This window comes from Pezoporus wallicus, unplaced genomic scaffold, assembly GCF_028554395.1.
Source record: "Pezoporus wallicus isolate ANWC-B61680 ecotype Strahan unplaced genomic scaffold, APGP_CSIRO_Pwel_v1 contig_3847, whole genome shotgun sequence".
In the NCBI taxonomy this organism is placed as follows: Eukaryota; Metazoa; Chordata; class Aves; order Psittaciformes; family Psittacidae; genus Pezoporus; species Pezoporus wallicus.
Genome location: NW_026639842.1, coordinates 4,677,932 through 4,694,659, shown reverse-complemented (window position 1 = coordinate 4,694,659; position 16,728 = coordinate 4,677,932). Strand labels below are relative to the sequence as shown.

Below are 16,728 nucleotides of genomic sequence, written 5' to 3'. Positions count from 1 at the left end.
AAGCTCCTCTTAAACTGAAGAAGATACATAGCTTCTGTTTACCACTGGGTATTTTCCAAACTGTATTAAATAAAATGAGTTTCTGTGTTTATACTTCACAGGTTAAGCAAAGCTAGAACACGGAGTTTGTTGTTCATCAGCTATCCCCTAAGTGCCCATTTATATAAGCTGCCACTGCAACACTGGTGCGTTACCTTCTGAGGCAACACCCCCTGCAACATAACCAACACACCATAAATCCACAAAGCTGTTTCTGCTGCTATACCTGTAGATATTTTCAAACATGTTACACTACGTGGAAAAAAAAATAAAGAAAAATACATGTTTTAATACACCAGGTGATGGGTCACCTGACAAGTTGAAGTTTGTTAGTACAATAAGGCAAGCTGCAATTTAATAATAGCTGGTTAAAATAATAACAAATTACTCTCGGTACTTTTTGCTACTGTTCATGTGACCCAAGATGCAAGCTAACAGGTATGAAGTCACCTTAGCTGGCCTTGTTCTTCACTAGAGCTCCAAAGCTCTCGCTTGCAAGATGCGAGATTCAGTTCTTTTACTGTGGAAGTACATTAATAGCCATAAAAATCTTAGCAAGGAGAAAACCATCATTTTGCTACAGCACAGTCTGACGGCCCAACACTGGTTATGTTGAGTAATTACTACTTTGACACACAAACTGCCCACAGGTTGCCTTCAGTAGCATTAGACAATGAGCTAAAAGAACAACTCAGGGTAGGATTTCACGTTCAGCCACAGTTCTAACTGAAGCTGCTCCCATCCCATGCCACCTCTTCCCAGGCACTGAACCAGACCCGTTCAGCTGTATGCTGGGTCATGTTGTGAACCAAATGAGTGGACCTCTACTGCTACAGGAGAACCCAGCAAAAAAGGAGCAGGGCTGGACACTGAAAAAAGGCAAAGCAATTTTGTCTGCAGCAATTCCCTGCCCTGATTCACACATCTCCACAAACGTGTGTCACCATGATGGCAAGGCAGAAACTGTTTAAGCCAACACTTCTGCCAAGAAAATGTAGATGGGAAAAATGGGATCAGTCATCACTCTGAAGACAGACTTTTTCTTTTTTTCCTGTAAGCAACAGAAGCGATGGATTTAATGATTAAGATAAAAACTTATGTCTATACATATGGTGGACTTTTTTCTTCCAAACTCAAGCTGATTAACTCAAGTATACAACTCTTTTGAGTTAACCAAGACAGGTTTAGCAAAGCATGCCTTGTCTGTTTGTGGTTGTTACAATTTTTAACTTGTTAGAAAGTTACTTCACAGCAACCAAGAGAAATTCAGATACAGATACGTCACCACATCCAATATATTCCAATCCAAAATTCAGGTGCAATGTACAAGTAAGAGAGATGGGCTTCAGAATGGGAGGACTACTTGTTTACTATTGCTTGGTCATACATTGGATTTGGTACTTCACCAATTTTAAAGCGTACAAAGATGAGTATATTAAGCAGCACAAAGATGTGCTTGTCTTCTTAGAACATTTGTTTCTTAACTTCTGCTGACCTGCTATTTCCAGTATCTTCAATGGGTTTCATACTATGGTACTATTGTAACAACTTGAGATTAAGCCCAAAGAATATAGTTACAAAAGGACAACAAGCAGAAAAAGAAACTCAATTTTCCTCAGCCTGGCAATTCTACTGAAATGTAAAGGGGATTTACCTTCTGGCACCCCTTTATGATTCCATGCTATGTATTAGCTTGAACCACTCTCTTCTCTGAGTACAGTTTCTCTGCAAATTCCACTTCTCATGCCAAAGCATAGATTACACAGTAGTCTGACTTTTTTTTTTTTTTTTTGATTTTGAAGGGGTTTGGAAGTTCTTCATTTCTAACCTGCACTAAGACAATCTCTGGAGATAGATTCCATTTCTAAAGGTAAAAAATAATAAATGCTCCAAACCAGATTTTTTCCTCTAGCCTGCACTCTCTCTTTTTGTAAGCATGAACCGGATTCATAGCTCGAACCCGCAATAGGTCAGCACCATGTGGTACAGCCAAGAAACACATTTTAGGCATTAACTACAAATGCACATTAACATGTTATTATTTAAATGGTTTCAAGCCATTACATCTCAAATGTCATAACTAACAAGCATGCTACTAGAAATAAAATTTGAACAGATACAGATATTCATTGAAATAGATTTCTACACAGAAAGCATCCAATTCTGTCTCTGGCTCTGACAGACAAGCTTTGGCAAATATTGAAAAAGTGCAAGGTGTCTTTCTTCCCTGAAGTCCTTCCATACTTCAGCCACAGGTTACCATCCCTGCAACAGAAATGGCAGAACAGCACGTTCCCCTGCAAAGCCTACTGTAACACTTAATAAACTAACGAATGTGAATGGAAGGCAGAAATCCTCCACGACAAGCTGGAGCATACCCTTTTGCCACTGTGGCTGGTATCTTCCTACAAAGCACCAACATGAACACCTCATGGTAGCCTGAGCTCACAAACTGTCACCACAGCTTCCCCAGTAGCACAGTGCAAATAGTGTCAATGGAGAAGCATAGACTGTATCATGTTAAAAAGCATTAAAAAGTAAATAAATATTTGGGAAAAAAAAAAAAATCTAGGTCTCCAAAATTCACATTACCTCTAGAAATCTCAGATTTCCTTACTCACTTCTCCACTCACTTCTTTACTTTCCCAACAGCACTATTTTCCCCAGTACTGAAGGAGCACAAGAAGGTAAGAGTCTCACGGCCTGTGTCCATTTCACACCACTAAGTGCTGCTATGGGTAAAATCCATTGCATAACTGAAACAATATCGTAATACTCCTTCTCAGCAATGGAAATAAAGGGGTGACCAAATGAATTCAGAAAGGACTAGAAACCAGTACAGTCAAATAGACCACAAGTTGAAAAGAAGGTGCAAGAAGAGAAAGGTAGAAATCAGGCAAAACCCAAGCACTTACAGACCATCAGAAGATGAGCTGTTGCTTATGACAAGCATTGTTAGCTGCTAACATAGGCAGCATAAAACTGTTTTCAACAGCGTAGGGTGGAAATCCAACAAGAACATGAATTCTGGTATATTTTCTTTAAAGCAATGAAAGTAGCCCTACCCTTTTTGAGCAGACAAACTTTACAATACACTATTTAAAACGAAAATCTGGAATGCCAGGTGGTAGCATTTTTGGGGAAAAAAAAAAAAGACAAAAAACCCCAACCATAGTAAACAAGTAATTATTTATTTAGTATATGTTGAACCACAAAGGTTAATAGATAAGGCAAATATCAAGTGCAGAAGGAATAAGGAACACAGACAATGAAACAAAGATGTAGTAAACTATTTTCTTTCAAGAAATAATGAAGGAAAACACCTTCTACAAAAGGTTACTACACATAATTCACTGTGGAAAAGCAATGAGTACAACATAAGTAATGGCCATGACCATCAGAAGGGATGCTCATAGAAGAGGATCATGCACCGACACAGGTTGGAAAAGGCCTCAAAAGTGAGATAGCCCAACCTCCTGCTCACAGCAGGTCAAACAGAGTCAGTTCCCAAAATAGTTTACAAATATTTTTGAAGTTCAATTTGTTGTTTACATAGCCAAGTAATTATACATAGTGCTGAAATCAGATGGCGGGATCCTGCTTGAAATAGCTTATGCCCCGAACAAACCAAGTACAGAAAACAGAGATCAGGTGATATTCTGGCGGCCTAAATCACACCTAAATCCCTTCATCTAGTATTTCCTATTAGATGACTCTGAGGAACTCCCTCCTCAGTCCTTCTGAATCGCATTTCAGATACCCAGTCCTGTCCTGTGACTAAGCATAAAAAATTCAGCAGAATTAGAGTAGACTTCCTCCTATTCATTAGTAAGCTCCTTGAGAATAGTAAAATAAATATCATTATTCTTTTAAAGCTCTGAAAGAAAACAATTCAGATAGAAACTAGACCATCACAATACTGGCGAAAAAGAAACTGAGGTGGCATGACTATGGGAGCTAGAACTCAGTCTCTGCCCTGTCCCCAAGGCCCATTACTAATCGCTGTTATGGAATATGCTCCCACACCATATGACGTGGTCACATCCATGCAGCTGTATATTTCCTACGTTCAGTTTGGGCTACATGTTGGGGACCAAAAAAATCCCCAGCCAAAACCAAAATGGAAAACCTCAACAACATGATCTAACATCTATAGTCTTTAGATAAAAGCCACCTAACAAATGTCAATCACAATACTTTCCCAAATTCTAGCCCAGCAAGGAAAATAGTGCACCTTAGAAGACACAGGATAGCTTAGAGCCTAAGCTTCAACTCAACAAGTCTGTGCATGTCCAAGACAGTTACAACTTCACTTTTTTAAAGTGTGAGCATATTAACTAAGCATAGGCAAGAAATTCTCATTGGTCTAAAAAAGCCTGTAAAATAACATGGTCAAACTAACAATTTGAAAACAGGTTCTTTTGTGCCAAGACAGTCAAAACCAAGTAAAATAAAAATAATAAAAAAAGACACATTAATTGAAAAAAGTAAACTGAAAATATTTTAAAAACAATATTTATTTACATTAGGTTATCTGTAATTTAACCCCCCCCCCCCACTGGCACTGTCTGGTTAATGAGCCTCGAGATCGAGATTTTCTGCTTGTCCATGAAGTAGGTACACAACCAACAGTACCTCCTCTGTTCTGTTCTACTGGTAAGTCCTTATCTGAGAAAACCACACAGCACACAAAATATCAGCTAGTTTAACCAAGTTTTTGTATTTATTCCTTACCAACAAACACATTTGAAACAGAAATGATTGTATCTCCAAGCTGTAAACAGCACACGACAGCACAAATAATACTCTCCTATTCCGTTACAAAAAGAGGTGACAGAATAGCCAGCCATGAGCCAACCCTCACTGCTACATGAAAGACCTTAGGGAAATAATTTCTTTAAATAATCTTGCCTACAGATCATTTATTTCCTGACTTACCCCTCCCCCAATTTCTATGCTCGATTGTCTCCTAAAGGGTTTCTGGAAGACACAGGCAGAAAAATAAATTGGAATTCCCACTGTATCTGTTTTGCACTTTCCTCTGTATAAATCTCTACCTCTACCAGGATACTGGATGCAAGGTTATTTATGCAAAACATGAACCAGGGAAAACTGTGTGTCAGAGGCTGAAGTAGCACTGAAAGTCAGCATTTCCCAGAGCCTTATGGCTTGTTCATCCCATCTCGTCTGCTCCCTCTAGAGCAATTCTGCTGTGAGCTCTTCTTCCTAAACTTGCATCCCTATGGGTTAGAGAACATTAACTGTGGCACACTGTTTGCCCAGGAGGCTGAAAGTAAAACCAATGAGAATTCTGTCAGTCTCACTGAATTCCTCCTTAAAGAAAAAAAAAAAAAAAAAAGAAAAGAGCACACCACCGGTTACTAGTAAATTAAACATAACTGGTGATGTTGGCCTTGAGGCCAACTAGCACACAACAGCCTACATCTAGGCTATCTAAGTCTTGACATCCCAAATGAAGCAGCCACACGGAAACTATGCTGTGAACGGTATGTGGCCCAAACAAACTGCCTGGCCAGCCTTGAGAGCTGTTTGGAAAGAGCGCTGGCAGGCCCAGGTGCAAACTGAACAAGCAAATGCTGCAATAATCTGACAACAGAATGATAGTGCCCAGTGACTCCAAACCTTCTTTCTTCACAATGAAAAGCATCTGGCCCATTTCTAAGTGAAGTTCTAGTCTCATGCAGTTCAGTGGGCCACGGAAAAAAAAAAAAAATATACTCACTTGCCTTTATTACAAGGAGAGGGGGTTACAGAGGAGAAGACTAAAAGTTAGGGTAGAAACAAAACATAAGGCACAAAGAATGGGAACTATGGAATAAGAAACTGGAAAGGCTGAGAAAGAAAAACTTCCATTGACCCAATGAGGGGAAGATAGTTAAGCCTCTTGGAGCAACAAACCTAATCTTTCAGAGCATGAATCTTGAGGGTAAGAGGAGGCCTTCATCATTCAGACAACTAATAGAAAACCAAAATAACAAAACAAACAGCCCAACAAGTTTGTGAAAATGTTGAAGACAACTGTTTCACAAAGTTAAGGATGCCAGAAGAGCAGTTACTTCACACTTCACTCCATTAGGGCAGGCTCCATTTTAAACATCTCAATGTGTGCAGTGATTTGGCTGAAAGTGGTAACAAGAAGCATTCACTGTGCCAAGGAAGGGGAAAAACTGAGAACAGCAGAAAAAGGAGAACAATTTTTTATCTTCAATTAACTGAAATAAGAAAAGCAAATTTCAACAAACTCTTTGAACTTGTTGCTAGAATCTCTTGAGAACACAACTTAAATGAGGGCTGGCAGCTATTGTACTGGAATACACACAACGAGGAAGTATTCCAGCACAGGAGAGAGAGAGATAGGCAATGTAGTATGAACACCACCAACTGCATCAAAAGCAGCCAGTAATAAGGGTCTGAAACTTGAAAGAATCATACTAGGAATGGAAACAAGGGCTTTTTAATGAATATAAAGAAACAGCATAAACTGTCAGGGATAAAAAAATCAGAAAAGATAAAAGCACAGCATGCATTATTACCACTGTGCAATATAAAAGGCAAACAAAGTTTCAGAAGTATTTTAGAAGTAAGAATAAAACCATGAAAATCAGTACATAGCAATGTTACAGAAGAACAAATGGGTAACAAAACAGAATCAAATGCCATTCTCTGTATTATTCCAGCCTTCATAAAACAGATCTGTTGTAGCCAGTACTGAAAACTTATTTTATTAGTCTAAATAGTCTGGGAAATTCAAGTCAGCAGGACTGGAAGAAATTCACACTATAGCTCAGAAACAAACAGAAGAAATCTCTAAACTATGAGTGATATCTTCCATAATACAGTCCTGGTGAAACTGCCCTAAGAGAGGTCAGCAACAATGAACTAGAGCACTCAAAGGGTATTTATCTGCAAATTATTTTCATTCAATTTTTCAGTTTCATACAGTCAACATGGGAGAACACTGAAGGGAGGTTCCTTCCCCCAGGACCTGCATAAGGCAGACGCTATGAACATTTTAGAGGACAAGATCTCAATAAAAATCATTCTGAGAAATTGAAAAGTGGTTCATATCAACCAAGTTGCTTCATAAAGACTAACAAACTTACGAAGGATCAAACAGGTAAGTCAACGTTAAACTTGATCAGTGCAGCAAAAAGGAGACAATCTCCTAATAAATAAAAGGTATTTATGAAAAATGTTCTCCGTTTCAGCTTTGGAGTCTTAACTGCGAGTAATACAAGACAAAACTGGCTTACTCAGCAGTAAGGAATATTTATTTTATACTTTAGGAAGTTAATTACTGAAACCAATTGCCTAGAGATGCAATGGAATTGCATTCACCAGATATATTAAAAGAAGTTAGAAAAACATTTGTAAGAAATGGTACAGACACACTACACAGAAGGATGAGCAAGATCACACCGGAGTCTTTTTCAGCCATGCAGTTCTGTTCACCTGTTGTGATAGAGCAAAATTAAATATTCATTTTATTCACTGTGCTTCTGAACTCCACACTTCAGGAACAAACCTAAATAATTCACATTCTGTATTTATCAAATGGCTTGCTAATAAATCTCCCAAATTTTGATACAGAATAGCTCCCATTTAACAGTATGGAGCCAGTCTATCAGGTTTGTTGAAAAAATCTTCAGCAAGAACACTGCAGACAGTCTTCACTGCCAAAGACAGGAGCATAGATACTATTATCAGAACACCCAGGTTCCATGAACCCTGGGATGTTCCAGAAGTCATTCTGGATCAGCTAAGGCTTCCAGACAGTACAGTACTCTCAGTCACGTAAGAGGCTGATACACATTTAGCAGTAGAGACTGCATAGTTGGACCACATCTTTGACATCAAAAATTCCTTTTATCTTACTGTGTCATGCAAGTGATTCAAATGCACATGCTCCAAGAAAAAAAAAAAAATTATAATGGGCAAAATTAAAAAATGGTAAACTTTCCTAAAGCTGATTTTTTTTTTTTCTGATAGCTTAATTAAAACCATTTTTGGCAAGGATTTGTTGTCAGTAATGATGCAGCAGCAGAAGAAAAAAGGCCACTTTTTTTTTCTTCCCCCTGCCAAAAGTCACAGCGGGGGAAGCTTCCCACTTTAACTGGGTTTCTATCAGTTTCTTCAAGAAAAGCAATTAGAACATTGATTACTACAGCACTGAATATTAGTCATATATTTATATTGGAATGGCTGGCAATAGGATTTGGTACATGTGTGATTTAATAAAAATACTTGCAAAAATGTGAAAGGGAAGAATATTCTGAAAGAAGCAAGATCTCACGTGCTTTTATCATAATGCCTATACATTGATATAATGGTAGGAAGAGCTTTCAGAATACCAAAAGCTACTGTTAACATAAAATATTTTACTTATTCTATTATTTTAAGGTACCTTGAGTATTCAATGCAAGAACAATTTGGAGGATCAAAGTAAGAACCCAAGTTCCTTATTTAATCTATGTTTGAGGCAAAAATCAGTTAGATGAGAATAACTCATCTGCCTACAGGCTGTGAAGAAGCCTCTCAATAGCACTTTTTTTTAAAACCACTGACCAACCAACATATATAACACGACTTTAGGCTGTAAAAATCTGCCACAATGTCCTGTAAGAACTCTTGCATTGAAAAACTCGAAGAAGTCAGCCTCAAAAGCAAACACCGTCAAAACTTCAGGCAACCACAGCTGTCGCTTCTCAGACACTACTTTAGTCTGGCAATGCTACCAAAAGCTGTAGCTCTGCCTCTCTGCAGCCTGGCCACTCACTCTGGCCTCCTCCCTCATACTATCACAAACACGTTTCTTTGCCAGGTTAGTTTTAACGCGGATCAATTTCCCAACACAGCTCACCACTCGGCTACACAAACGCCTGGGTCAGCACAAGGGAGAGAGCAAGCAGCTGGTAGTGAAGGGAGGGCAGTCCCGCTGCTGCTTTTCCCTGCCAGAACCAGCTCAAGATTTATGGTGTTTGGGGAAAATGACCACCTGATGTACTCCACAGACTCACTGCCTGTGTTTCTTTAAGTAATAAGAACTGTAGATTTTAAAGTCTTTTTCCTACTTCATCGTATTTCCTTTTAAAGGTATCAGTGCTAGAAGAACTTACTCAATGCAGTTCTTCAAGCAAGTGCCCACACTTACTTTTACTAACTCAGGAATGGCATGACCGGGAATATTCAGTGCCATCCTTCTACCAGAAAACAGCAAAAAGAAAAGCGAAAATGCACAATTCAATGAAAGTTAGCAGCAAACAGTACTTGCTACAGCAAAATCTTGCTTATCTGTATTTATCTAAACTACATGAATTATGCAGACTGCATGAACTAGTAATCAAATCTATTAACACACATAAAGGAGAAAAGCTTTCAACAGTTTTTAAAACTTGTTAGTCAATGTTTTATAACATTTTAGTGTACCTATGGCAGCATTTCTTAAGAAGTTAAATCCACAGCATCAGTGTATAATAACACAAGGGAGAGACCATCAGCAGTGGATAAGGAGATTTTATTTTCCCCAGTTACACATGACCCTGGCTGCCCCTCCAACATCGCTGTGGGACAACTGGGCTAAGGAGGGTACAAACAACTCTGGCCTGAGAAGGGCAGAGCTTACCTGCTCTCGGCAAGTCAACTGCCTTGGAAAACCATCCCTCAATTCAGATGACGACAAAGAATAGAAATGTCAATTCGCAATTACTCATAAAAGAACAATGACAAGAAGTCTGTAGAAGTCAAACACACTAACAAGAAATAATAATATTAATAATAAAAAAATATATCCACAAGCAAAGCCAAGAAAACTGAAGTGGCTTATTGTTTAAAGTCTCCTGCATCAAAAGATGTCTGGTGTGTGGATGGCTCAAAGAGTAGCAAGCAAGAGACGGGGTTCTTATTCCTACTTCTGTAAAAATGTGCCTTATGACCAATATATCTAAAAGGCTGAGATTTCACAGGCTGTCATCGTACTTGATCTGCCATTACACTGTCTGAAAGCACTTGGAGATCCTCTCATGACAACAGCTACAGAAGTTCAGTGGATCATCAAATACAAACATTAACAAACTGACTGCAACGTCAAAGAAGAAAAAACCTCAAAGGATTCTTCATTTGCAAGTGCAGTCTGTTTCAAATTGTGAAAAGTGTAGGCTAAGGTTGTTGAAAAATATCTCTTTCCAACAGTAAGCCTAATCTCACTCACCCTTAAGACACAAGTGAAGACACCACTTCATGTTAATCAACATTTCAACAACTTTGACAAGGAGGCAAAACAATTCTATAAAACCCACTGTGTGTAACAACTTCCAGTCATCCAATCCAGCACACAGGTCCTGTCAAGAACTGAAAATCAAAAGATTCATACAGAGATCATTTACCAGAGCTCATTCACCTGAACAAAATAGTACTGTGAGGAATTTAAGCCGGGCTCCTATGCAAGAACTACATAAAACAGATGGGTAATTGCTTGGCAATAAGACTATGATGAAGTCATGCAACATGGGCTGCTGAAGAAAATGGCACAAAGTTCCCATGGGACCCTGGCTCCACATTGCTCTGTCCCGTTCTACAGCGGATTAGAAAGGCCTTCAAAGAGTCGGTGTCAAATACTGATTATGAAGCCTACTCCCATGCGTCACCTCTTCACACTGTGATCTAGTATGTACCTTCTGGCTTCTGGCCAAACATCTTGATACGTGGCTTGTACAGGCAGAACTATAGGCCACTATTTGCTTTACTACCTTAACCCTTATCTGTACAATAGCTCTACAAAGCCCATCCCTCAAACGACTTCAGTCTGGCAGTAGTGAGCAGTAATGACTTTCCCTAAATGTGAACATGCATTTAGGAACATTTTTATTGTATAACCCTACAGAAATTTTCCATTTGGAGATGTTATATTTTGCAGTGAGAAAAGAGCAGGCAAGTAAATATACAAATAAGTATCACATAGTAAGTATCACATCACATACTTGTGTGAGGAACTAAAGAAACACAGCTGAGCTATAAACAGAATCCATCCAACACGTTAAGGTTCTTTTGAAATAAGTCTAGATATCATTAAATATTGGCCTACCCTAATGCAAATGCAGCTAAGGTAATGATAAAAACTGTTAAATAATCATTTCCTGGCAAAAAAATGCTATGCTTAAGTGTCCTCAAACCTATCTGCATGTATAATATCTACGGCCTTTGAAAACCTACTGCAGCTTACATTGGCCAAAGTAATGAAAAATTAGGACAAAAATTAGAACATAGGTAATTAAAAATAAACAAACATGAAATTTTCCACAAATGTCATGCTTTTTGAAATCATTATCCTATGCTGTTTTCAACTACACACATTTTCAAAAATAATTTGTAACATACATCAATGTCTGATGGATGCTGAATATAAAATTTAGAATGAGCTTACATACTGACTTACAAAGTAACTGCTATCATGATCACAACTAATGAGACTAAATTTTTGCTACATCTGTCTATGCTGCTTATAACCTATATAGACTAAGAAAGATCTAGTACTTAAAACAGATTACGAAATTGTTTACTGCACCTGTACAATACTATTCTGATACATTTTCATGAATAACCAGCTGTTCAAATAACAACAGTATAGCTAAAACGGAACCAATACTCTTCCCCTGCAACTTCTTGATTACATTCAGGAGCATAGCCTGGCAGTTGAAGTATAATCCAAGTACAGGAGTTAATTTTCCAAGATTTCAGGCTATACAATGAGATGGCCTTTGGTTATAGTTCTGTGTGTTCTTCTCCCTTCCTGATGAAGCATATCATGAACAACCTACATGCTCTCAATTTTGAGGCTCTGCATGGCTTATACTAGTTCTACTTCTTAAATCTGAATTGCTGCTCTACTCAGATACCCAGTTGTCAACACGTAAGGAAGAAAATACGAGCGTTTGACTAGCACTTCAGGCAGGAAACAAGCTGTCTGTAAAAATCCTCAGGGTGACAATGCTTTATCCTTTAAATATACCCTCCAAGTCTGATGCCCATGAATCATTCCCCGATGTGGAGATAAACCATGGTACTTGAACTTCTGCATCTTCTTCTGCTCATAGTATTCTCACAGATCCCTTACGCTTTCCCAACCCATTTCTTAACATTTACATGCTGTCTTATCTTTACATTTAAATTAAGAAATTGTGCAGCAGCAACCTTTGCTGCAGGTAGTATAATGGTGCCCTGGCCTCTAGGCGCAATTACAATATAAATAATAAAAATGAACTGTTCACCTAAGATTAAGTCCCCTGACAATGCTATTCAGGAAGCTATATCCTTCAAACAATGATAAAAAGCTGTTCCAGCATCAAGCTAAAGCTCAGTAACTCACCAGGTACTGACACCACTGATTCCCAATTCATCACCTATAGGAAATGTGAACTGTTCCATTCCCTGTATGTACCATGTCCACAGTACCACCAGGATTTTTACTGACAGGTAAAACACAGGATGACAGAGACTTGCGTAGAGCTGTCCTACTGAAGAACCCTGTGCTCCCTTAAAGTAGGCCTACTTCTCCTACTTCTGGGAAGAGTTGAGAATCACTGGCATCTCACAGAAGCAGACTCAAGGCAGTTTTCCATCTGTCTGCTTAAAACTCATTGAATTTGCTTAAAAACATGGCCTTCAAGGAGGTAAAATAGCAACCTACAGCACTCTCCAATATGGTATTGTTCTTTAATGGAAGCATCCATAGCTGAGGAATTATTCTACTTTGGCTTTGCCAGTTTAATGCAGGGCTCTCTCCTTTATCATTACTTAGACTGAACATTCAGTGGAACATTTCCTATAATGGGATAAAGCAGTTGAACAATTTGACTGGCTAATAGTGATTTAGACATGTGATTACAGTACAGAAAATGGTCTGACATATGCTCTTTTATCTGTTTTACATGAGGCACATTAATCCAACTGGAAAGCACAAAAGTGAAAAGGAAGATAGGACCAAGCAGTCCTAAGAAAAACTAGAAAATATTTTTACTTCTTTTATTTCTGCATTTGTTTAGCTAATTGTAATCAGTATTTTGTATATAGAAAAACTTACAAAATAAAACTATTTTCTCCCCTAAATGGATGCGACTAAAAAAGACCTGTCTATACCTTCTCCATGAAAGTTTGAAAACAACCATTTTTCATAATATCATAGTTTTAAAAGAATTTATGACTTACACTTTTACCAACATTACAGGTTTTCCATAAAAATGCAGAAGGACACTCAGCACCGCACCCAGGCAGGAACAATCATAGTGTGAAGAAAGGAAGTATGGGCTCATTTTAATTTTTGTCTCTGCTAATTGTATTTCCAGCTCTTACACAAATGCTTATAGTCAGGCCAGCATAAGTACATATTTTTACAGAAAAAATTAATTTCCTCCTAAAATTACCTGACAGTATTCCCATGACACCAAAAACCTAACTGGTAAAAAAAAAAAAAAAAAAAAAAAGGAATTACCTCCTTAGCACCCACTTTTCATCAGAATTATGTACAAAACCTCAAATTGGCCTAAAATACATCAATTTTCACAAATGACACCACTCTGGTTTTTGTGCAGACTGGTACATTTCAGATGTATTTGCATTTTTCTTCCAAAAACTTCTTTGAAAATAAAACATTCAAAGGTTTCCTATGTCAGGTTTGGATTCTACGCGCAGAACTAAAACCAAAGTACTTAAAACTAAGCATAAAGGAGAGAAGCACAAGAAATTTACCGCACGTGTATGTTTGCCAACTACTTTCAACTACAGCTGTATGAAAATTTGTATTGAGCAAATATGTAATTATTAAAAGAGGGAGCTGCAAACAATACATCACCATCAAAACCAGGGATGAGCATTAAAATCTCTGAAAGGAAGCCTTCATCAACGACAACAACAACAAAAAAAACATATATCCCAAACTAATGATAGTTCTGTCATGGGATATTTATGTAACATATATTTGTGAAGATGAATTTGTACAGAAGCAAGCATAGTCTTTGCCATGTGTTTAGGTCCAGCCCAGCAGAATCCCTCGCTGGTGTTTTGGACTTCCACCGTGACATTATGGTGGGATTCGATCTTAAAGGTCTTTTCCAACCTAAAGGATACCGCTTCAGAAACCTGCGGTGAGGTCTGGAGCGGATATTTAATGAAGCGCCAGCAACTCACCTGGTTAAATATACTCGAAGGGTGTCAAAATGAAAGCGTCCCTTCAAAACAAAGGGAAAGAAACTCTGGAAGCCCGAGGCTCCAGCAGACTCGACCGCGCAGAGGCTATTTTGCTAACAATCATCACGCTTCTCCTCAAAACGGGCTGGCCCAGCTTTGCCCTATTATTGCTGCCATCAGGTTATGTCATGGCAAGACCCATCCTACTCAGAAATAACCCGCGAGGACCGCAGCCAGCGCGGCAGCGGCACCTCCACGGAGGCGGCCACAGGCCCCTCGGAGCCCAGCCCTGCACCTCAAGCCTATCAGCGGCGGGGCGGCCATACCCGCCGCTTTGCCCGGGTCTCTCGTCGGGCTCCCTGTACCCGCGCCGCGGGAACTTGTGCGCGCCGGCCCGGGGATGAGGCGAGAGGAGCGGCCCCTCAGGAGGGGCTTCCTCGGGGAGGGGGGAGGGCGGCACTCACTGGCCGTTGGGGCTGACGAACGCCCGCGTCCCCTACGGGGAGAAGCCGCGGTGAACGGAAAGCTGCCAGGGCCGGGGAAGCGGCACCCCCACCTCCCCCCCGTGTGTTTGTTGTGCTTCGGCACTGTCCCGCCGGCGCGTCCCTCCGTGCGAGGCGGCCGGCTGACAGCTCCCCACCTCCGAGCACACGGCAGGGCTGGCGGCGGACAAACTCCTGCCTCAACTTTGCGTGTGCGCCTCCGCACCCGCCTGGGTGTGTGTGAGGGGGAAAGGGGGATTCTCCTCTCTCCTCGCCACCCAACGAGAACCGTCTTTTCTTTCCCAAAAAAAGGGGGGGGGGGGGAATCAAAAGGAAAAGCGATGAGGAACTACCGTCAAGCACAGAGAACAGCCAGGAGACGCTGAAGGCAGCCGAGCGTCCTGGCGGAGAAGAGACCCAAAAAGGAGAAGGGAGAAGGTGCAAAGGCAAGGGAAAAAGAGGAAGAGGGAAGAGGGAGAAGAGCTAAAGAGAAACTCCGAAGGAGAAGAAGAAAGGAACAGGGACGGTGAAAGAAAAGTGGAAAAGGGAGAACAGGCGGAGGAAGACAAAAGGTGAAGAAGGAGGAGGAGGGGAAAGTGCAAAGGGGAAAGGAGGAGAAGAAAGACGTGCCCTTCTCAAAATGGCATTAGGCAGGAGGGAGGGGGCGACGGGCGGCGAGTCTCCGCTGACAGCTCTGTCTGCGCCTGGCCGCCGGCCCCTGCCCCTCTCTGCCTCGCACACACAAACGCTGAACTTACTTCTTTCTGGCTCTCTGGAAAGGGGAAGCGCCATCTTTGCGAGGCCGGCCCCTAGGTCTTTTGTCTGTGGCTGCTGCTGCTGCTGCTGGGGGGGGAGCTCCAGGCTCGGGGGGCTGCTGCTGCTGCGGCGGCTCCACCACCGCCACCACCAGACTCTTGTCCTCCGTTGACATCCTAGTCAGCAGGACGAGAGAGACACATGGATGATGATGATGAGGATGAAGATGAGGATGGTGATGGGGATCCCGATGCTCCTCCTGCTCCCGCGGCTCCTCTCCTCCTCACCTCCGCCTCCTCCACCTCCGCCTCGCATTGCTGGCCTCAGCCGCCGCCGACCAGCACAGGTATCAGGGGAAGCAGCATGGGGAGAGCAGGAGGAGGAAGGGAGGGAGGAAAGGAGGGGGCGAAGAGAAAGAGCGCAGAGGCAGGAAGGGTCTCACACACAATAACACCCCCTCCCCGGCTCGGCGGGGTCTTCGGGGCTGGGGGAGGTGGCGGGCGAGGTGAAGAGAGCGAGCGAGAGGCGGCGGATCCCGCCGCGGGGCGCCCCCCCCCCCTCAGAGGCCCCGGGAGCTGGCGGCGGCTCCGGCTCCTGCGCTGCCCGGCTGCGGCGGCCGCCGCTTCATTGTACACTGGCCCTGCGCCCTCCCCCCACGCTGAGCCCGCGGGGGCGGAGGAGGAGCAGGCGGCGGAGGCGGCAGGGGCCGAGACCGAGCGGAGGAAGTTTTGACAGCTCCAGCTGTTGTGTGTGTCGAGGGCTCAGTCCGGCCGGGCTCCACGTCCCCTTCCCAGCCGGGCCGGGAGCAGGAAGTTTAACTTTGGGGAAAGAAGGAGGATTAAGCCTCATTACACGGGATTTAACGTGTCCCGGAGGCCGGGAGGGACTCCGGCTCCGAGGGGAGGGGGAATGTTGTATCACTGCAGCCGGAGAAAAGTCCGGCCGTGGGGCGATGAAGTGGACCGCACTCCCGGACTTTCCTCCCGGGCCCTGCCCCGGGTGGGAGCGGCCGCGGAGTGGATCGGGGCTGCCGGTGCGGAGTAGGCCGTGCCGCTGCCCGCCGAGGGCCCCCGCCGCCCGCCTTCGCACCAGGCGCCGCCCTGAGGGCAGCCCCTGAGGCGGCCTCTTGCCTCCCTCACTCCCTCCTTCCCCTGCCTGCCTGCCTGCTTGTCTCTTTGGCTCCCTCCCTCCGCGCTTTCCTCCCTGCTGCCTGCCTCCCGTGGTGGGTAGCGCCGCGGGGCCCCTCTCCCCA

At 42.2% G+C, this 16,728-nt stretch overlaps 1 protein-coding gene across 18 annotated transcripts in view; it reads right to left on the bottom strand.

The window, feature by feature from the left end:
• The window catches only part of KMT2C (lysine methyltransferase 2C), a 194,080-nt gene extending 177,786 nt beyond the window's left edge, over positions 1-16,294 (bottom strand). For 16 of the 18 annotated variants that reach the window (XM_057416502.1, XM_057416497.1, XM_057416503.1 and 13 more), the window contains exon 1: positions 15,479-15,811. In XM_057416502.1, the coding sequence (XP_057272485.1) occupies positions 15,479-15,651 (173 nt within the window). In that variant the 5' untranslated portion in view covers positions 15,652-15,811. Of the gene's footprint in view, positions 1-14,238; positions 14,280-15,478 lie in introns of all 18 variants that reach the window. The other 2 variants (XM_057416496.1, XM_057416516.1) reach the window with 2 other exon arrangements.
• Between the last annotated feature and the right edge of the window lie 434 nt (positions 16,295-16,728).